General features: G+C 33.2%; 1 protein-coding gene and 1 non-coding gene across 11 annotated transcripts in view; one reads left to right on the top strand and one right to left on the bottom strand.

Moving 5' to 3' along the window:
- The window catches only part of N4BP2 (NEDD4 binding protein 2), a 76,148-nt gene that overhangs the window by 20,053 nt on the left and 34,571 nt on the right, over positions 1-21,524 (bottom strand). For 9 of the 10 annotated variants that reach the window (XM_019413788.2, XM_019413738.2, XM_019413772.2 and 6 more), the window contains 7 exons: positions 17,025-17,180; positions 13,060-15,449; positions 12,373-12,458; positions 11,809-11,854; positions 10,099-10,295; positions 7,216-7,334; positions 3,081-3,219 (listed from right to left, as the gene is read on the bottom strand). In XM_019413788.2, coding sequence (XP_019269333.2) covers positions 3,081-3,219; positions 7,216-7,334; positions 10,099-10,295; positions 11,809-11,854; positions 12,373-12,458; positions 13,060-15,449; positions 17,025-17,180 — 3,133 coding nt within the window. Of the gene's footprint in view, positions 1-3,080; positions 3,220-7,215; positions 7,335-7,888; positions 8,026-10,098; positions 10,296-11,808; positions 11,855-12,372; positions 12,459-13,059; positions 15,450-17,024; positions 17,181-21,524 lie in introns of those variants that run through there. The other variant, XM_019413806.2, reaches the window with a different exon arrangement.
- On the top strand, positions 5,195-5,301 carry LOC128776772 (U6 spliceosomal RNA). The gene has a single exon (XR_008421948.1). It is a non-coding gene; the product is annotated as a U6 spliceosomal RNA (small nuclear RNA).

The following is a 21,524-nucleotide window of genomic DNA, read 5'->3' on the forward strand; positions in this document are numbered from 1 at the left end:
ATAATCTTCATTCCCACTTGGCCTTGACAGTCTCATCATCAACTTGTATCCTCTCTGCATCTTATGAAATACTATACCTATCTATCCATGATGAACACAGGCATATTTAGCACTAACAGATCACATGAATACAAAAATTAACTGAATCCTATATATCAATAAAGTGATGGTGATATATTGAACACAAGTTATCCCTGGTGGTCTTAATTAATAAGAATAACAGATGATAAAAAAAAAAAGCCTGAAGCTAACACAAAATTTATATACAAAATCAATTATATTTCTATGCACTTATAATGTTCAATCCAAAAATAAAACTAAGAAAACAACTTAATTTATAACTGCATCAAAAAGAATAAACTTAGAAATAAGTTTAACAAAACACATGCAAAATTTACACTCAAAACTACAATACAATGTTGAAGAAATTAAGACCTAAGTAAATTGAAAGATACTCCATGTTCATGGATTGAACACAATATTGTTAAGATGGCAACACACCTCAAGTTAATCTACAGACTCAATACATTTCACATAAAAATTCCAGCTGGCTCAGTTGGAAGAGCATGCTCTTGATAAGAGGGTCATAAATTCAAGCCCCATATTGGGTGTAGAGATTACTAAAAATAAATAAATAAACTAAAAAAAAACAAAAACAAAAAAACAAAACAAAACAAAACCCTCTTTGCAGAAAATGGCAAGTTGAGAACTACAAAGGGACCAGAAGAGGCAAAACAATCTTGAGAAAAGAACACAGTTGGAAACTCACATTTCCTTATTTATTTTTTTTTTTAATTTTTTTTTTTTAACGTTTATTTTTGAGACAGAGAGAGACAGAGCATGAACGGGGGAGGGTCGGAGAGAGAGGGAGACACAGAATCGGAAGCAGGCTCCAGGCTCTGGGCCATCATCAGCCCAGAGCCCGACGCGGGGCTCGAACTCACGGACCGTGAGATCGTGACCTGAGCTGCAGTCGGACGCTTAACCGACTGAGCCACCCAGGCGCCCCTCATTTCCCTATTTAAATCTTAAGTACTAACCTACAGTAATCAAGGCAGTGTGAAACTGGTATGATGACAGACATACAGATCAATGGAACAGAAATGACGGTCTAGCAATAAACTTATAGTCAATTCATTTTCAACTAGGGTGCTAAGAAAACTAAATGGGGCAAGAACAATCTTTGCTACAAGCAGTGCTGTGACAACTGGATATCCGCATGCAAAAGAATGAACTTGGATACCTATCTACATACACCATATACAAAATTAACTCAGGGCAGCCTGGGTGGTTCAGTTGGTTAAGTATTCGACTTCGGCTCAGGTCATGATCTCACAGTTCGTGAGTTCAAGCTCCACATCAGGCTCTGTGCTGACAGCTCAGAGCCTGGAGCCTGCTTCAGAATCTGTGTGTGTGTGTGTGTGTGTCTCTCTCTCTGCCCCTCCCCTGCTCACGCTCAGTCTCTCTCTCTCTTTCTCTCCCTCCCTCCCCTCTCAAAAATAGACATTAAAAGAAATTTTTTTAAAGAATTAACTCAAAATGGATCAAAGATCTAAACATGACAAGCACTAAAACTATAAAACTGTATTTTAGAAGAAAATATAAAAACAAACACAAAAAAATTACTATATAACATGAAAAACAAAAACACTTCATGACCTTGGATTAGGCAATGGTTTCTTAAATATGACACCAAAAGTACAAGCAACAAAAGAAAAAAAGATAAACTGCACATCATCAAAATTAAAACTCTTGTGCTTTAAATAAAAGACACCATCAAGAGCAAAAAGACAACACTCAACATGGGAGAAATTTTACAAATCATATGTCTGGTAAGGGACTCGTATCTAGAATATATAAAGAACTCATACAACTCAAAAATAAAAAAAACTTTTTTTAATGGGCAAGGAATATAAATAGACATTTCTTCAAAGAAGATATACAAATGTCCAATAAGCACATGAAAAAGTGTTCAACATCACTAGTCTTCTCTGAAGACTAGTGCAGATCAAAATGACAAGGAGATTCTTTATTAACCATTTCTTTTATTTCCTGTTTTCTGATGCTTTGACATCCAGGGCCTTGCTAACCCCTAGAGAGGCAGTACCCCCAACCCTGGGGTTAGCCAATTCTGAGAGATAGCAAACAATTCATCTGCTAGCATACCTTACATATGTAAACCCACCAACCTAGAGTTCATACCCTCAACTACTTCCTTTATGGGGTTCTCAACCTCAGGGTCACCATCCACATTGTCTAATCACCCATGCCAGATACCAGAACACCAGGGACAGTCCCTACTCCCCAGAGCCCGCTGAAACTGTTCAAACTAGCCAATCTTAAACCTGTTTACCCTGCCTCACCTATTCCTCCCCACAGAAACGACAAAAAAGGCTCTTGCCCACATTTCCACTCTGCTCCCTGTCTCCTGACTGACCCTGGTTCTTCTCCAGGTGGCCCTGGATGGCAGGCCATGCCTCCTGTTTCTAGAGATCTGTGAGTATAATAAATTTCTTCCTTCATAACATTTCCATGTCTAGGTATCTTACCATATCTGATTAAAACAAATCCCATGTACCCTTAGGACAACTTCACAGCCACTAAGATGGCTATAATAAAAAAGACAGATACTAACAAGTGTCAGAGATGATGTGGGTAAATTGTAACCCTCATACATTGCTGGTGGGAACATAAAATGGTAGAGCCACTTTGGATAAAAATTTGGCAGATTCTCAAATAGTTAAAATTTTCTGCCTAGATATTTAACATATTTACATCCTAAAACCCACCATAGTACCACCCCACCATTATTCAATTAAGCCCCATATGCTACTGTGTAGAGTCTATACAGAAAGTTATAGAAATTCAAGTGCTTACCATATACAATGACATTGAATAAAAAATCATAATCGGCTACAAATTCATTATTTTGAACAGATATCCCACCTAAATGAAATATGCTACTGGTGGTTAAATTTCCAATCTAGTTAAAATGTGAGAAATAATCATTAAATTACATCAACAAACCAATTACATTTTCATATGAATTTATTTATAATAAAAAATAAGTAACTCTATACCTTTTTCTCCTTAGACTTCTGTGTAGCATGAGAAGTGACATTCTCATTTTGATGAACAAACTCTTGCGCTACAACTGTTTTCACAGGGTCTCCTTCAAGAACACAGTTTAGAAACTGGACTGTGTGTTCTAATGAATAGCTGTAGAGAGTTATAAATATGATGTCAATAAAAAAAAGTTATATGAAAACATTAACATAAGCAACACTTCAAACATTTTAAAATATGAAAAATTGGCTCATTTCTAAGTTTTAAACACTAACTTTATGTATCTCAAAGACTCAAGAGTGATAAGAAGGAAAAAATAAGCCCCCCAAAACTAATTTCTGTAAATTAATACCAAATGGTAACATATTGATAATTAATTCACTGTCTGATCTTTTATTACAGATTGATTATCCACAACAAATCTTACTTTCATTTTATCACCTATACTTCTTAGGTCCCTTGCTGGATTCACGCATGGTTTCAGTTTCCTTCAAACATCAAACACAGACAAAAGATCTTTAAACTGCCATTTTTATTGTGTCAAATTTTACTTTTTACTTAAACCGTAAGGGTCTAGTCAGAGAAACTCTAAGCAGGGACACAGAAAGGAAAAAGTAAAACACTATCCTACCTCTCACCCCTAATTATTCATGCATATTTTCACAGTGATTCTATATTGCAGGCAGTATCAAATTCTACAAATTGACAAAGACTTGAAACACTCATGTTCCAATATCTAAAGAAACTCATTTCAAAGCAAATTATAAATGATTTTATACTGCTCATTATTTCAGGCTATATGCCTCTGATCTCTTCCAATGACCAGGTAATTAAGAGCTGACAAGAAAGGAATATTTGTGAAATGTGATAGTTCCCCTAAGTAGTGTGACATGTTGTTCTTCTTCAATTTAGTGAAGACAGCCTTTGATGGAGAACCATTTTAGACTACCAATTCCACTTTAGCCCTGATCTTGCTGCCTCAGATATGCTCAACAAAACAAACAGAGGTTCCTAGGGGTAGAAGCTACCAGCAACTATCCACATCCTAAATAGCCCTTAAAATTACGGGCTTGTTTACTCATGGGGCTGGAAGGCAGTATCTTCCATTAGTGATGCTAGAGGAGTATGGCCCTGGAACATTGTACTGTAGGCATATTCTCAGTAACTGAACCCACTTACCCTTCTTACCAGGATGATGGTGAAGCTACTGCTAACTGAAAAAATTATACAGCTGCTGGAAAACAAATGGAGGCAACTGACCATCTACCCTGATGGGCCGGACTAACCCATCACTCTGGGCATCCCCAGGAAGGACTCACTCCGTCCCCCTTACCTTGTCTGGGGACCCACAATTCTAGGTTTTTTACAACTGGCCTTCTTGCCCCAGGTCCCTATAAAGGAGAGTTGCCATATACCAGTGCCACTCCCCTAATCCCCATGTCCACCCCGCACCCCACCCCCTGGGGAGATTTTAATACATAACTCTAAGAAAACAGCAAGTTAGGTAGCAAAAATAAATAGAGAAATTGTGGATTGGAATAATGACATTAAAAACTTGATTTAAGTGACATGTTTAGAACTCTACATACTCAGCAGAGAATATTCTTTTTCAAAAGCACTTTCATGTAATATTTATAAAAACTGATCATGTATTAAACCACAAAGAAAATCTTAAATTTCAAAAAGAACTCTTCCAGGCCACATTCTTGTACCTCAATAAAACAAAACAAAATAAGCAATAACCCTCACCCCACTCACCACCAAAGCCATTAAACCATTTAGAAAATTAAAAAGCCTTGGGTAAATGAGAAAATCAATCTGAATTAGAGATTATTTTTAAAATAATAAAAATGAAAATACTACATATCAAAATCAAAGTATTACATATATATCGAAGACATGATAGAAAGAAAAAATTAATGCCCTTAAGTGTATTTGTTATTAAAGACTGAAAGGAAACAAAGTAGCCAAAAAGTTGAAAATACATCAACAAATTTAATTTAAGAGAAAGGAATTATCAAAAATAGAAAGGAATTGCCAAAAATTAAAAACAAAAATAAATGATTAGAAATATAAAATAGACTTTGATCAATAAAAGAAGAGCTTGTTCTTTAAAAGGATCAATCTGGTGCTCCCTCCAGCAGCACGTATACTAACATTAGAAAGATACAGAGAAGATTTGCATGTCCCCTGCACAAGGGTAACATGCAAATTCGTAAAAGGGCCAATCTGATAAAGAGCAAAAACAGAACACAGAAAAATAAAAACATTAGGAAAAGAAAAAGGAATACAATCAAATACACAACAGTGTTTTTAATTATCAAAGAATATTACCTATAACTTAACAATAATAAGATTGAAAACTAAGGTAACACTGATTTTCTAACAAAATACCAGAACAGACTCATGAAAAAAGCAATCTGAATAAAGCAATAATCTTAAGATAGTGAAAGATTCTGAAGACCTTCTCTCTGAAAAGGTACAACTCCAGAACCTTCAAAGTACTAATTTACTTAAACTTTCTAGAGCATACAGAAAAACAGCAGTCTTTCCAGATTATTTTATTAAGTCTAATACTAAATAAAACTCTGAAACCAAAATATGCCAAAGAGAACACAAGAACAGAAAATCACAGACCAATCTCATTTAATTGCTGGTGCAAAAATCCTGAAATCAATTCTTAAACTGCATTTAAAGAAAAAAAATCAAAAATAAAAATCTGAAGCTAAAATAGGTTTTATTCTAGAAATCTATTGTGATTGAAATACACTAATAAACTACAGAAAAATCCATATTAGATTCTCAGTTATAAAAAGGCATCTATTCAAAACATCTCTTGCCAAAATACAAATTTAAGAAATATACTAAGGGGCGCCTGGGTGGCTCAGTTGGTTAAGCGGCCGACTTCAGCTCAGGTCACAATCTCACTGTCCGTGAGTTCGAGCCCCGCGTCATGCTCTGGGCTGATGGCTCAGAGCCTGGAGCCTGCTTCCAATTCTGTGTCTCCCTCTCTCTCTGCCCCTCCCCCGTTCATGCTCTGTCTCTCTCTGTCTCAAAAATAAATAAACGTTAAAAAAAAAATTAAAAAAAAAAAAAGAAATATATTAAGATTGAAATATATATTATTCAAACCAGAAGTATTCCTAACATGCCAAACATCAAACATTGTGTGTAACACTACAATAATTAAAACAATATGGTGGAAACCCAGGACCAAACGAAGAGCTCAACAGAACTGAAAAGTCTTTAAAGGAAAATGTATATTTTGGAATTTAGCAAATAATAGTGGTTGTATTTTATATCAGTGGGTGAAGATAATCTACTCATCCAGTTGCTTATTTGGAAAAACAATTAAGTTAAATCTCTACCTCATACCATACACATAAAATTTAGAGGACTTTGAAAACTTAAAACTCCTGGATAAATGGGAAATGCTAGATTATTTAAAACTTTTTAACTATTAAAAACACTGAAGAAAATATTTTTATAATATTGGGGAAGGACAGACTTCCTAAAATGACATTAAACTCGGAAACAATAAAGGAAATGATTTTCTGATAAAACATATGAATTAAAACATGTATATGCCCAAAGTGACTATATGCCAGGTTAAAAGCTAAGTATCAGAGTAAAATAATAATTATAATCTATAGAAACAAAGATAACTACATATAACATATAAAATGAGCTCTCACAAATGAAGAAATACAAAGAACCAAATGGAAAACAGGCAAAGGTAAGCAATAAATAGAAAAATAAATTAATGGAAAAGGTTCAACCTTCCTAGTAATCCACAAAATTAAAATTTAAACAACAATGAAATATTTTACCCATCACGATCCCAAAACTTTTAGAGATTATTAATATCCAGGGTGGATTACACTATCAGTACATATAACACAGAAAGCCTTTATCCAAAAAAAAAAAAAAAAAAAATTTGGCTTACACATACAAAACACACACACATTAGTATATATATGAGAAAAAAACTGAGGCCTATAAACCAATTTCCAAAACCTGCTCACTTTCTGCATTATGTACATTGCATTTAATTGTTTATAATATACTGATTACTTGTTATCAGAAAAATTAAAATGATACACTTTCAATGACATCACAATAGAAATTATAGATAATCCTATCACTCACTTGTGGTCCTTGAAAATGTCCACCAGAAAATTTTGGTTAATAGCTGGAAATATCTTAAAAAGCTGCTTCTCCTTTAGTTTAGTGGCACAATCTTTTTCAAACATAAGTGCCTCCCTTTTCTAAAACAAACAAAAAAGACAAAAATCATCCTTCAGATGGAATTTATAATACTAATCATGCTGATCCAAAAGCATGGTTATTTTGTTGCAAAAAGATTAATCATTTAAAAGCAATCACAGACTTTCTTCACTGATTAAAGACTGAAATTAGTAATATAAGTATTCTTGCACTATTTATTTATATCCCATTTTTTGCAAAGTATTTGAAGCTGTTCTTTGATATACACACACAATCACACAAGTACATATACGTGTGCAAGTGTATATAAATATATACATACTCTCACATAACATACCCAGCATATTCAGACATATTATATAAAACAGGTGAAGATATATGTACACATATATAAACAGGATATAAATAAATGAAGAAGTCAGAGAGTAAAGTAAGAATATAGGATAAAGCTAGCAAATAAAATTAGTATATAAATGCATGCCATAAAATCCTGTACAATTGCTAAAGATGGGCCACAAATTCAGTTCTGAGCTTCTTAGTGGCCAAAGCAAAGGGGGAAACAAAGATTCTCAGTGTCCATAAAATAAAAACAAACCAGTTGCTCAGGAGAAGTACAGCTTTTTCTGGTACTGAGACCTGAGAGAAATTTCTCCCATGGGTCCTCATAAAAGGGACACTGTGTGATGCTGTGAACAACGTCCTCAAAAACATATTCTCCTCAATGGGCAGAAACTACAATGTACAAATAAGTTGCAAATTCAGGTTGACAGAAAATCTTAAAATTCACAATTTTAAAAATTTCACAAACATATTTACTCCAAAATAACTGTATGAGACCTGTCACTAATTGTTGTTTTCTCACAAGTTATAATTGGATCCATTTAAATTGCCAAACTAAGGAACTTTCTTAAAAATGTGCTTTTTAAATTCTAACCTAGGAATATGGTAAACATTCTTAAAGTGATTTCTAACTCTGAGACAATTTGTTGACGTTGTGATGTAGGTACAGAATATTTTTGTTTGCTAGCAAGATGCTAATATCTGAAAAATAACTTCCTATAAAATTTCAAAGGTGACTCTGAAAATATAAAAATTGTAATAATCTAGGACAACCTTAACATATTTAGGTCATTTATAACACCAAACAACAATAAAAGAGGATTCACAACAGGTGACAATCTGACCAGTAAAAGGGACTGGTAAAGCTGAACACATCACACATCACAAGAGTAACGGAAACAAGCCACCTCAAGAATTAAAAATATTTCATGTTTTATTTAAGATACACATTATAATCTGAATTTACTAAAAAATTCAGTGATCAGATTTACTAGCACCCTACCAGGTCACAGAGTTTCTAAACTACAAATTCTAAGGTCTCATCAATGAACTGAAAACTCATGACCTTATTCTACTCATATATTATGCCTAATGTTTATTTTATATTCTTTGCTTAAAAAAATACAAAGTGTATTTCTGCTTTGGAGATGAAGAGTGAAAAGAAAGCATTAAGTAAGAAATTCTCTTACTGAGGCTCTACCTAAGGAGAAGTATCCTTGGGACCAAATAAGTTCAGCTTCTATTTACCCAACCCATAGAAAGATAAGCAAAATTCACTGATAGAAAAAAGAAAAATGCATTAAGTTGGGAAGTGAAGGTACTCATTTGTTCACTATTACACTGAGAAATTAATTAAAAGACAGATTAGAACCATAGTTTCAGCATTAAAAATGGAGTTTCAGGTAAAGGTGTCACACTATTTTGGGCATAAGTTATAAGATTTCCTTATTTTTAAGAAAATACATTTCTCCAATTTATTACATATATAAATGAAGAGGATATTTGAAAGAACATTACAAGACGTTACCAAAGAGACTGCTTCTTGGACTATGTAAACATGCAACAATGGTAACAAATTTCCAATTTAATTCACAAAATAACTGGGAAAAATAAATACGAAGGTAGAAGAATCCCATCATTCTTCCTATGCCCCAATTCTATGTATTTCAGCCAAATATAAAGGTGCTCCTTTTGAAGAGTCAAATGAGTAAGAAAGTAAGTAAAATGTTTTAGATACATCTAAGAATTATTTCTTTACTTTGAGAACTGGACTAAATAACCTCTAAGTTCTTTTCCTTTTTGATTTTGAAATTTTCTAATACTAATTTTCAGAATTCCAAAAAAGGCTGAGAAGAAATGCAAAAGAAACCAAATTCACTTATGGCCTCGTAAAATCTGATATGCTGAATAAGGAACAAAAATAAAATTCAAAATAAAGTTTCTGTTTGAACTTGTTTGACTGAAAGTTAGAAAGAGTATTCAATTTCTTAATTCAAATTCATAAGTTTCTAAAATGACTCTCTAAAAAATTTTGTTTTGAAGTTGGGATAGTTCTTTAATAGCAAGACAAACATTTCTTTTTACTGATTTATGAATAAAATTATCTTTAAATGAAAGATTTCTTTCTTGTTTTTCTAAAATTAAAGAATTATAGAAGTAAATACTAAAAGCCAAAAAAATGCAGCTTAATCACCTGCAAAATTAAATCTAAAATAACAGTTTCATACAGACAGGCTTTTTTTTTTTTTTTTTTTTTTTATAGAATATCAACTAATCTCCCAAAGGCAAAAACCTCCAGCTTCAAACTTCAAAACAATTTTCAATTTTAACATTAACTTCAATCAGGTTAAATACAGATTCCAGACTAGAAAATTCAGAATTAAATGAAAATCACAAAGTAAACATACAATCAACCTAGAGTCAGAGACAAAGGCTTAATGGTTAAGGCTTAATACTAACTCATACCAAATCATGTTTTTCCTGTAAGGCAATTTCTTCTGACATTATTTCTCTGAGTGACACTTTTTTAGTTTGAGTGTTCCAATGATCCAATAAGGGTAGCATTTCAGGTGCTGCTAAAGTCTTCAGTAATTTTTTGCCTGTTCTCTGAGATGACTTTTGTTCAGGATTATCAAGACCAATACTCCCAACCAGGGAAGGATCTACAAAAGCAGTATAAATAGTGTCAGACCCTCAACAATAAATATACAAATTAAGCATTACTCATTCTGTTACAACTACCTCAGAAAGACCAAAGAAACATGATTTTTTATTTCTAGCTTATATAACGTAACTCTGAGGTTTCAAAATAGATAGTCACATAATTGCAAACGAGACATATGTATAAATGTAGAAACGTTTCAAATGAGCAAGGATGTGGGTATCATTGTAAATCAACTCAATAGTTTCTACTTTTTCTAATATTTATTTTGAGAGAGAGAGAGTGACAGAGAGAGAGAGAGAGAGCACACGAGCGAGTGTGTGCAGGCTGGGGGAGAGGGGCAGAGAGAGAGAGGAGAAAGAATCCCAAGCAGGCTCCGTGCTGTCAGCATGGAGCCCGACAAAGGGCTCAATCCCAAGAACCGGGAGATCATGATCTGAGCTGAAATCAAGATCAAACCAACTGAGCTACCCAAGTGCCCCCCCACCAACTCCTTTTTTTTTTTTTTTTTTTTTTTTTTTAATCACATCAACACAGAAAAAATGACACACACATACATTGGTAAACAAAGGGAGTTGTAGCCCGGTGGTAGTGACCAGCTAGAGTAGCTCTGGTCAGCTCTGCTCAGCCACTCCAAGGACTGAAAGGACCAATATTCTGGCAAACCTGCAACCCACTAGAGGCACACAACAAATAAATACTGAACAAATGATATATTCAACACAAGGAAGAAACTGAACATTCTAAGAAGTTCACAATAACAAGATTTAATGTATAATATTTCAGCATCTCTAAGGGTAGCAGCATATTTTATACATTCCTTTGCTTTCCCAGAGAATAAAGAAACAGCAGATACTGCCATCCACATAAACTCTGATACCCTTCCAGTACCTCTAGCTCTCAAATAGCTTTAGCTCTTGAAGCTACAACTAAAGAACACCCAAAGAATCTTCAACCTGGAGTCCTAGTGTGAGGCGTATAAAAGAGGCATCTGAAGGAAACGTGCACAAAAGTAGGCCCGTTAACAGGTCCGCCACCCTGCACTAATCACTGACAACACTACCTAAGAAGTTGTCTGGAATCAAATATTGTCAATTTGGCAGATGTTACAAAAGCAGGCTGACTTTTGTGCTCTAATAATATTAACATCAGTAAAAATTTTGAATAACCAAGTAACAACTGAATGATGCTCTCAATCAAACACATGAACATGTTAGTGCTCTCGAACCAGAACAAAATCTTAAACAGGCAATACCCTGACTATACGTATTAGAGCACACCACAGGTGGTCCACTGCACTCATGAAAGTTAATTACAGGTGCTTTTTAGTTCTTCTAGCTTTATTTTATTTCAATATTAAATGTTAAATATTTTAAAAGAACTTTAATTTCAAATCAAAATTCTTGGGTAACACATTTTGTGGAAGTATATTTAATAATGCATTAAAATTCGTACACATACACCAAGTTTCAACATCATGACAAGAACATTAGAAGTAAAAATATGTGTTTTACCTCGCATAAACTTGCCAGAGGATACTTCTTCTTGTCTTTGTCGCTCCTAAACACAAATGCAGGACAGGGGATTGGCAAAGGAGGGTGCATTATAAAATAAGATTATATTATTTTTCTCTAGAAATCACTTCTCCTTGTAAAACTATCAATTGTCCTTGCCAAATCTAAGTAAAACAATAAAATTAGATATGATTATGAAGTAGGACTATATTAATATATTTTTGCCACTTACAGAGCTCTTAGGCTGGTTTTGTTTTGGTTTTTTTTAGCAGTTTTTGAAATTTAATCAATCAGTGCTACAAGTCTTTAGAGTAAAAACTATTTATGACTTTTTCTCTTAAAAAAAGTCAACAATCATATTGAGCTCCATCATTAGTTATATAATTTGGCCCATCTGGAAATAACCAAAAATACTAGAAAGAGGAAAAATATCAGTAACCTATTTACTGATAAAAATTCATTCTCTCTCAAAGTCAAAATTCAATAGAAATCTTTCATACAACAGATTCTATTAAGAGCAAAGTGAACACAAAAGGAGCTCTTTATAAAAAGAAGCCTACCAACCATTACAGATTCTTTCCATTTCTCATGAATCACTTTAGCCAGATTCAGATCTATATGAACCACACAATCCTCAACTGTTAGAGACCCTTGTGAGGAGGGAAAAAAGAAAAGAAAATATGATCATTACTCATTATACATTTTGAGAAAACATACTCAACCACCTTATTCATCATAAAACTAATTCATATTATTACTAACCTGTATTTCTAGTTCTAAAGCTCCTAGAATAATTTTTTTATGTGCTATGTCACTGTTTTCACACTTCTTGGTGGGTGCAATTATACAATGCTTCATATATTTAAGTTATTCCTGTCCATCAGTTTACCTGAATATATTTAAGATATTCATTTCCATTACTCAAGACTTTTCAAGAAGTGTGTTCTAAGAAATTAGTCTTGCCTTAAGTATATCTGGAGTAGCACCACAGATTCAAAAAGGTTCAACTGTGCAAATAAGTATGAGGTAAATACCCAGAAAACTTTCAACATATGCATGGGATGAACACAAACTCCATATAAATACTCTCTATTTCTTTAAATTACATTTTTTTGAAATACTCTATAAACAAATGTGTCAAAAATAAGGTATATTTCAGTTAACACAGAACATAATTTCAAAATGGAGATAGAACCCTGAATCTGTTTCTATTCACACAAAGATACATATTTAGGTAATCTTTTTCTTTACCTGAATCAATACCAACAGGGCCAAATAATTCATTGAGCTGAAAAGCCAGCTCAGGAGGTAATGCCAATTCCAAACAGTCTATGGTCAGAGATTTGGCCATCATTGGCATGGGATTCAACATCTCAGTTTTATCTTCTTCACTAACTCCAGCTGACAAAGTACTCTCAGCCATTAGAATTTTTTCCATTTCCTGTTCATCTTCATTCATAAATTCTTCAGTGTTTGGAAATTTCACATAAGTCTTAGGAAGATTTTCATTTTTCTTTATTTCAAAAGAGTCAGTAAAATCAACTTCTTCATTTAACTCCAGATTTGAAGTGCTCGATACAGAGTTTAAAACATCAGACAAATTCAAAGAAGAATGTATACTGTCTCCAATCTCTGTGACTTCTAGGTTCTTCTCCATGTCCCTCACATCTTTAGCAGTAGTAGCTTTTAGAGTCCCTGGAAAAGGCTGCTTAATGTTATATAAACCTGGAAGTTCTGCCTGACTACCAGGAAGTACTTCATTAGTATTCTTTAGATCTGTAGTGGCATTAGGAAATAAATCTGTTATGAATCCTGGTTTTTCAGTAGTGATAGCTCTTATTTCTGCCTGCTCTGAGTCTCCCTTTTCTGAATCACAGGTAGACTGCACATTAGTGTTACTGACAACAGTGCCATGGCCAAATTCTGGCACAGAAGAAACAGAATCCTCCAAGGTTCCTCTTTGGCTAATAATTTCCTTCAAATTTAATCCCAGAGAAAACGGCCCAATTTGTGCTTCGTCGTATGATTTTTGGATATTCTCAAATTCAGTATCCTCACATAATTTAGTTTCAGAGTCCAACAAAAGGCTTGTAGCCCAAATAATATCTTTGTTACACCTCTCATATAAGTCTTTTAGGGCTTCTAATGAAAAGGACCCAAACAGTTTACAAAGAATGTTAAGATTTTCAGATTCATCAGCACTGGTGAGCTCACTTTCTTCAACATATGTGCTTTTATCATACATTACCCTGTATGGAATTGTTTCCTGAATGTCTAATTTTGTGTTAATATTGAAAGCTTTTGGTTTAAATCCATCTAATCGTCCGGTTAATACTCTCACAGAATCTGAAACACTAATTTTATTCTTTTCTATTTTCCATAAGAGAGCAAAATCCTGTGGTTCAGTCTGGGTACACATGTCTTCTTCTATTCCAGGGACTTTCTTAAGTTTTCCGTCTGGAAATTCTGCTAAAGTTTGTGGTCCTACTACTCCAGGAATAGTTGGCCCACTATTGGTAAAAGTAAGAGACAATGTGTTTTGTCTATGAATCTTTTTACTTGGACAAGTTTTATTCTCACAGGCCATTTCACTGGATAGCGATTCAGAACTTCCTAGAGTAGAACTGGAACTACCCAGTGTTTTTAGTTCTTCAGGGCTTGTGCCCCAACAGGCCTCATGTGCTGTGTAGAAGGCTATTTCATTCAAACTGTCATTAGTTCCAAATTCTAGGTTGGGTTCCTTTAAGCTGTCTTTTGGCATTCTTGATCTGTGCTCTCTCTGAGCTAAAGAATCAGATGAAGGCCAGTCACCCACAATGCTGAATGATTGTTTTTCAGTATTTTTATACAGATCAAACTGAGAGTGACTGAAAGATTCTGAAGCATCATCATACTGTGATTTCTTGTCCTCCTCTGTACTTTCAGGTGGAGATTCTCGCTGCTGGATGTGATCAATATTCACAGATAGACTATTATCTAATACTTTGCGTGTCTGAGGACGATTATACTTTTTGTCACTTTGTACAGATGAAGTTTTTTCAGTTTTTCGGTTCCTTTTTGTCCTCTGACCAATAGTCTTATCAACTGGCCAATCACCAACAAAATTTGATAGCTCATGTCTTGGGAACTTTTCCAAAGTTGATTTGCTTTTTGGTTTTCCAAAGGCTTTTTTCTTTACCATGGCTCTTTCTTCCAATATTTCACCAGGTGAAGATTTTTCATTTTGAAATGGTATAGTATTTGAAAGATCATAGTCTTGATTATTTTCACCATAGCAAATACTTGGTGACACTCTCTCTACAAAACTATCAGCATCAGTTTTACTATATTCTTTTTCAGAAGCCATTTCTACTTGCTCTTCTTTCTCACTTTTTTCTGTTGCTTGTCCTTTGCTTTCAGAATCAGAAAAATACATGTCTGAAACTTCCTGAATGAAAGCACTCTGAATGTTAGGATTCATACCACTTATTTCTCTTCTTCCTTTGTTTAAATCTGCATTAGACAGATATGTAACATTCTCAGGTAATATAGTTTCTTTGGTCCCTTCAAGTTTCTTCACTTCAGTTAACTCTAGATGCTTCAAAGATGAGGATAAAACATTTTCTTCTTTTTCAGAGGTAATATCTTCATTGTCTCTTGGGCTGTAAGATTTTTTTTACAGTATTATAAGGAAGTCTCTTAATGTTGCTATTAACATTATGATTTAAATTAAAAAAGCATTTCACCGAAAGACAAGACACTTAACATTTCTTCTAAAACTTCTATAAATAAACTACATTAATTAAAATTATAAAAGCTAATCGTGATCTTTTCCTAGTACATAATGAACACATCCTTTCATTGTAACCCTAACACCTAACACAATGCTTGGCATATAGGAAGCACTCAAACTTTTTTCGAATAAAAAACATGAGATTTTCAGTTAAGGTGTTCATATGCATTAAATATTAAAGGTTCTAAATTTGTTCCCAGAAGAGGACACCTGGCTTCTCTCAGAACCATTTAAGCTTAATATGTGTGAAACTAGGTCTGCCTCTATTAACATCTGTCATTTGCTACAGAGGAAAATACTTAAGCTTCATTTACAAAGTCACGAAGAGTCAACATGATTTGCACAACTAAGAGAAATGAGAGAAAGGGAGGAGAGCTGTCATTTGAAATGTCACCTGCTAAATTTTTTAAAACCATCCTCAATGTTAATTTCAGACTCAACAGCACTTTTGCCTAATCATTACACTTTCAACTTCAATACTTTTTCCTTAGTCAATTTATCAACTCATCTTCCTTTCTTTCTTTATTCCAGGAGCTCTCAAAGTCCCACCTCTCTCATGAAGCTTCCTAAGTGAAATCACATCTAACACTGAGTTTTCTACATGCCAGATGCTATTCTAAGTCCCTTTTAAGTATTAATTCATAATCCTTATGAAATTCTTATGAACAAAGTGTTATGATTGCCATTTTAGAAATGAAGAGCTGAAGTATAGAGAGATTCTATAATTTGTCAAAGATTACAAAGCCTTGGAATTTGAAGCCAGGAAACAGCTCAGGAGCCATGCTCTAAACCACTTTGCAACACTGCTCCTCAATAAAAGAGCATTTATGAATTTTCTCTTCCCATCTCCTTTTTTTATAGAGATTCACCAGCCCTTATCATCAAAAAGTATGGGCGATTTAGACTTCTATCTATATTTAAGGTTATTCTTTAACTCACCTACTTATTCAATTGTTCATATGTCCTAAATGTTTAACAGATTCAGTACCATGCTAGATTGCAAACTTTCAAAAGGCTATGACTTGTATTACTTATTCAAAGCATTTCATTAATAATCAATTTTTATAATACTAACTTGAAAGAGTATTTTCACTAATACCTGAAGAAACACAAAATAATGACAGGCAATAACCAATAAATATTGGAATAGTGGGAAGTTACACAAAGAAAGCAGGAGTATTCACAGTATAAACATGGACCCACAAAACCCTGAGGACCCACAAAACCCTGGGACCCACAAAATCCCATGTCATTGCTTACATAAATTTACTTCTCTTGCTAACCATATACATCTTGTTTCAGGTAAGACAATGATCTAAACTCAACAAATAACAAACATCTATTTTTATTTTTAAAGTTATTTGGCAGTGATTTCACAAGCTACAAAATTATTTTTTAAATTATATTTCAAATTGAATTTTTGTACACAGGGACTTTAACCTACCTAGTACTTCTGTCCTCACAAGAATATGCACACAACTCAATACGTTCAATTTTCTCTGGAACTGAAGAACTCATGATTATTGGCACTGAAACAAAACGCTGATAGTGTTCCAACATTCTTGTTATTTTTTCTTTGCTTACCCCATGAATATTACGCCTAAAAATTCCAGGGCAGAAAAGGGTAGAAGAAATATTGGTAATTAAAGTTTAAAAAAAATGGAACACATAACACCAAGAAAAACAATGATATATTTTTCATTTTTTTTAACGTATACAAAATAATGCTCTATTTCTAATATGTAAAAATATCTAAGCTGGTTTGCCATGACACAATATATACAGACTCTAATTTTCATCTTATTCAACATGTCTTAAATAACCATTTTTTAAATCATTCCATATAATCTTTTCCAAACATCTTTTATCAACTTGGAAAAAAACAACAGATCCTAATAACTTTAAAAGAAGCTATTCTCAAGCTCTGCAAAAAAAACTTCATAAGAGTATGACCATTACTTCCAGACTTTAATTATTAACTAGTAAGTAAAAAAAATTCTACTAGTCTTCCACTTAGGCCACTATGGCAGACTAGATGTCCAAAGGGCCCTCCTGTTACAATAAAACTGAATCCCAAGTCAATTTAAGCAAATGTATATACATTTTAAGTTCAAGAAAAGAAAAAAATTCCTTGTATCTTAAGTCTCTGGATATCCAAATATGAAATTTGTTGTATTTGTGCTTTCACTCATGGTAGCTTATTTCTTTATTTTTGTTTATGAACTCATATTCCGTTGAAACTAATACTAAAGGATCCTTAGGCCTTAAACTGGGGGTGCTTTTCTTCATACAACGTCTGGATTTGCATCTGCCAGGAGGCCAGATGGTATGCTTTAGTCTCTCAAGGATCTTAATCTTCATGAAGACATCTCAGTTGCAACACTGCTATCTTGGGTTGGATCCAAGGCTCAGTGTCTGGATCCCAGGGCTAAAATTAGTATTTGCCATGTTGGCAAATCTGGGTTTCATATTTACCTACCTCAATCTTGTCTGGTTTCAGATCACAGAGAAGCAAAGAGATAGAAAATATGAAAGAGAAGTTAAGAGACATAGACATAGAGGACAGAACAAAAAGGCAGTATACATCTAATCTAAGTCCCAGAAAGAGAGTACATGGGACAGAAGCAATTTAAAGAAAAATGGCTGAGAATTTTCCAGAACTGATCAAAGACACAAATACCCTGATCTCTGAAGCCCAACAAATCCCAAACAAGATAAATAAGGAATCCACTAGAAACATGGTGCTGAAGCTGTCATTCACCAAAGGTAAAGAGATGATGTTGAAAGTAACCAGAAATTAAAGAAAGAAAGAAAGAAAGAAAGAAAGAAAGAAAGAAAGAAAGAAAAAAAAAAAAAAAAAAAAAACTAGTTACTGACAAAGAAACCAAGTATTAGAATCACAGCTGACTTAACAGTAATGGAAGGCAAAAGAGAATTAAACGTTATCTTCAATAACAGAAACTGTCAATCTAGAATCTATACACCCAGTGAAAGTATCTTACAAGAATGAAGGCAATAAAAGAATTTTCAGATTAAAAAAAAAAATGAGTTTGACATGAAACAGAACTATACTGTAAAGAAATTCCTAAAAGATTAATGTCAGACAGAAGGAAATTCCCAGGTGAAAGATCTATGATGCAAGAAAAATTAAGGACAAAGCAATAACCATATGAGTGAAAACACACATTGTCTGTACACTGTACAATCATAGCACGTAAGTTGGAAGGCAGGTAAGTATCAGAGTTAAAATGTTTGAAAATATTTTTATTTTTGAGAAGGCTAAGAAAATGGTTTAACCTTAAATTTAAAGTTTGCATGATAAAAGTTTTAATGTCACCATTAAAAGAATAAAAATAGTGTATATAATTTCCAAATTAATAGAGAAAGAACAAATAAATAAGAAATTTGCATTCAGTGAAAAAAAATCCAAAATAAGGCATAATAAGAGGGAAAGAAGTCAAATATATAATTTTCTGCGATAGGAGAAAAACAATCACAGGAAAGGTGAGATAAAGAGAAAGTGCAGAGTGAGACAGTAAGAAGCAAGACCAATTATATGAATAACCAAAATAACTATAAAAGAACTAAGGTTAGCAACAAAAAGCCAAAGATGGACAGAGGTTTTCTGAAAACCTAATTATACTAGTTATAAGAGATATGCCTAAATGTAAAGACACTGAAAAGTTCAAAAGTAAAAGTATGGAAAAAGAAATAACACCCAAATCCTAAAAGGAAGCTGGTGTAGTTCTATTAATATTAGACAAATTAGACTTTATAACTAAAATTAACATTAAGGATAAAAGAAAATCACTTGACAAGGATAAATGGTTCAATTAGACAGATATAAAAATTTTAAGCTTCTAAGCACTTTAAAAAATATCCTCAGAATAAAGTGAAAATAGGCAGAATTATATAAGAAGAAATGAATATACTCAACATAACAGAGAGAGAGTTCACCACACCCTCTCATGCAGATTTCCTCATTCCTCCCTTAAACATTAATCCATCAAGCAAATTTTTTTAAAAAGATGTGAGCAACAGAATAGGCATGATTTAATAATATATTAGCATACTATAACATACTATATATAACAAAGCATATATTTTTATCAAGCAAACAGGAAACATTTATAAAACACTGACAATATACTAGGTCACAAAATGTATCTTTTATACTATCAGAGAATTAGTAATCATACAAATCGTACAATCTTACCTACTACAGTTAAACTGAAAATGAATTTTTTAAAAAAGATGAATTTAAAAATAACCTTTTCAGAAATTTTAAAACATAGTTCTAAATAACCCAAGGGTTAAAAAGTAAAATTAATCAAAATGCAAATAAGGGGGTAAATGATAAAAAGAAAGTATTCTATATTAAAATTCTAGGAGCATTAAACATAGTACCTAGGGAAATTCATAGCATCAAATGCTCATATAAAATAACCTAAACTTTCAAGTGAAATCTTATAAAAATAACAGAATAAACAAAATAGATTTTTTTAAAAAGCAAACGAAGTAGAATAAAAGAGAAGCAGAAGTGAATTGAACATAAAACAAACTTATAATAGAAAGATTAAGCAAGCAAAGTGATGTTTATTTGAAAAGGCTAATAAAAAATCTGATCTCTGGTGAGAATAATCAAGAAAAAAAGAAGACACACATAAATACATTCAGATTAAAAAGAGGAACGTAAGTATGGATGCAGCAGAAATGTAAAGGTAAGAGAATACTATAATTATTTTAATAAAGTCTAAATAAATTTGAAAACTTTGGTGTAATGACAAATTCTAACTGAACCTTCTTACAAAGAAATCACCAGATCCAGACAGTTTCATAAGTAAATTCTATCAAACTTTCAAACTCACATAAACTCAGAAAAGAGAAACAGAAGAAACACCTTCTAATTAATTTTATCAACCCAAAACCATGATATCAAAACCAGGCAAAGAAAGGGCAAGGAAGAAAAAATTACTGGTCACTCATTTATACAGATGCAAAAATCCTTAACAAAATATTAGAAAACCAAATCTAGTAATGTATCAAAAGCATATAAAAAGGAATGGAAGTACTGATACATGTTACAATAGGGATAAAACCTGGAAACATTATGCTAAGTGAAAGATGTCAGACACAAAAGGCCACATATTGTATGATTCCATTTATGGGCAATGTCCAGTACAGGCAAATCCACAGAGACAGAAAAGCAAATTAACATTTGCCAAAGGAAAGGGAGAATTGGGAGTGACTAATAGCAGGTACAGGGTTTCTTTGTGAGGTGATGGAAATGTTCACTAATCAGAGAGTGGTGATGGTTGCACAACATTATGAATACAGTAAAATTAGGTTACCCTTTAGTTAGTATTAAAAGTAGTTAAAATTACCAAGAAGAAAATACCCTGACCAAACTCCAGTTATGCCTATCTCTAAGGGAATACAGAGCACAAAGCAAAACACATGATGTATCCATGTCGTAGGGTAACATTTTTATTCAAGTCAAACAATCACATAAAAAAGCATAAGTTTTGGGAGACGGGCAAGGAGTGGGGAGGGTAGTGCAATACTTGGATAGTTTGACATCTGCTACCTTTTCCACCTATACCTCCCTCACTTCCTTTCAGTATTCTAAGTCACCAGGCAGCTACAATGATTTACTCCTCCCATAGCACAAGGTTCAGGTATGCCAATCCCCAGGGTCTATTCTAATTTCAAATATTGACATTATATTATTAATAAGCAATAAAGTACTGACTATATAAGACAATTGTAATTTTTCTGTTAATTAACTCAGTATTAGGAATAAGGTACAAACTCTTCAAAAACTGAAAAAGAAAGTCTATAGGAAATACAAAATTTGTTACAAAAGCTGCAATCCAATCTATTTTGTTTCATTGATTATTTATAGAGAGAAAAAATCTAGATGGACTTTCTATCACTGCCATAA

This window comes from Panthera pardus, unplaced genomic scaffold (assembly GCF_024362965.1).
Source record: "Panthera pardus isolate Hobbes unplaced genomic scaffold, ASM2436296v1 HiC_scaffold_13, whole genome shotgun sequence".
NCBI classification, from domain to species: Eukaryota; Metazoa; Chordata; class Mammalia; order Carnivora; family Felidae; genus Panthera; species Panthera pardus.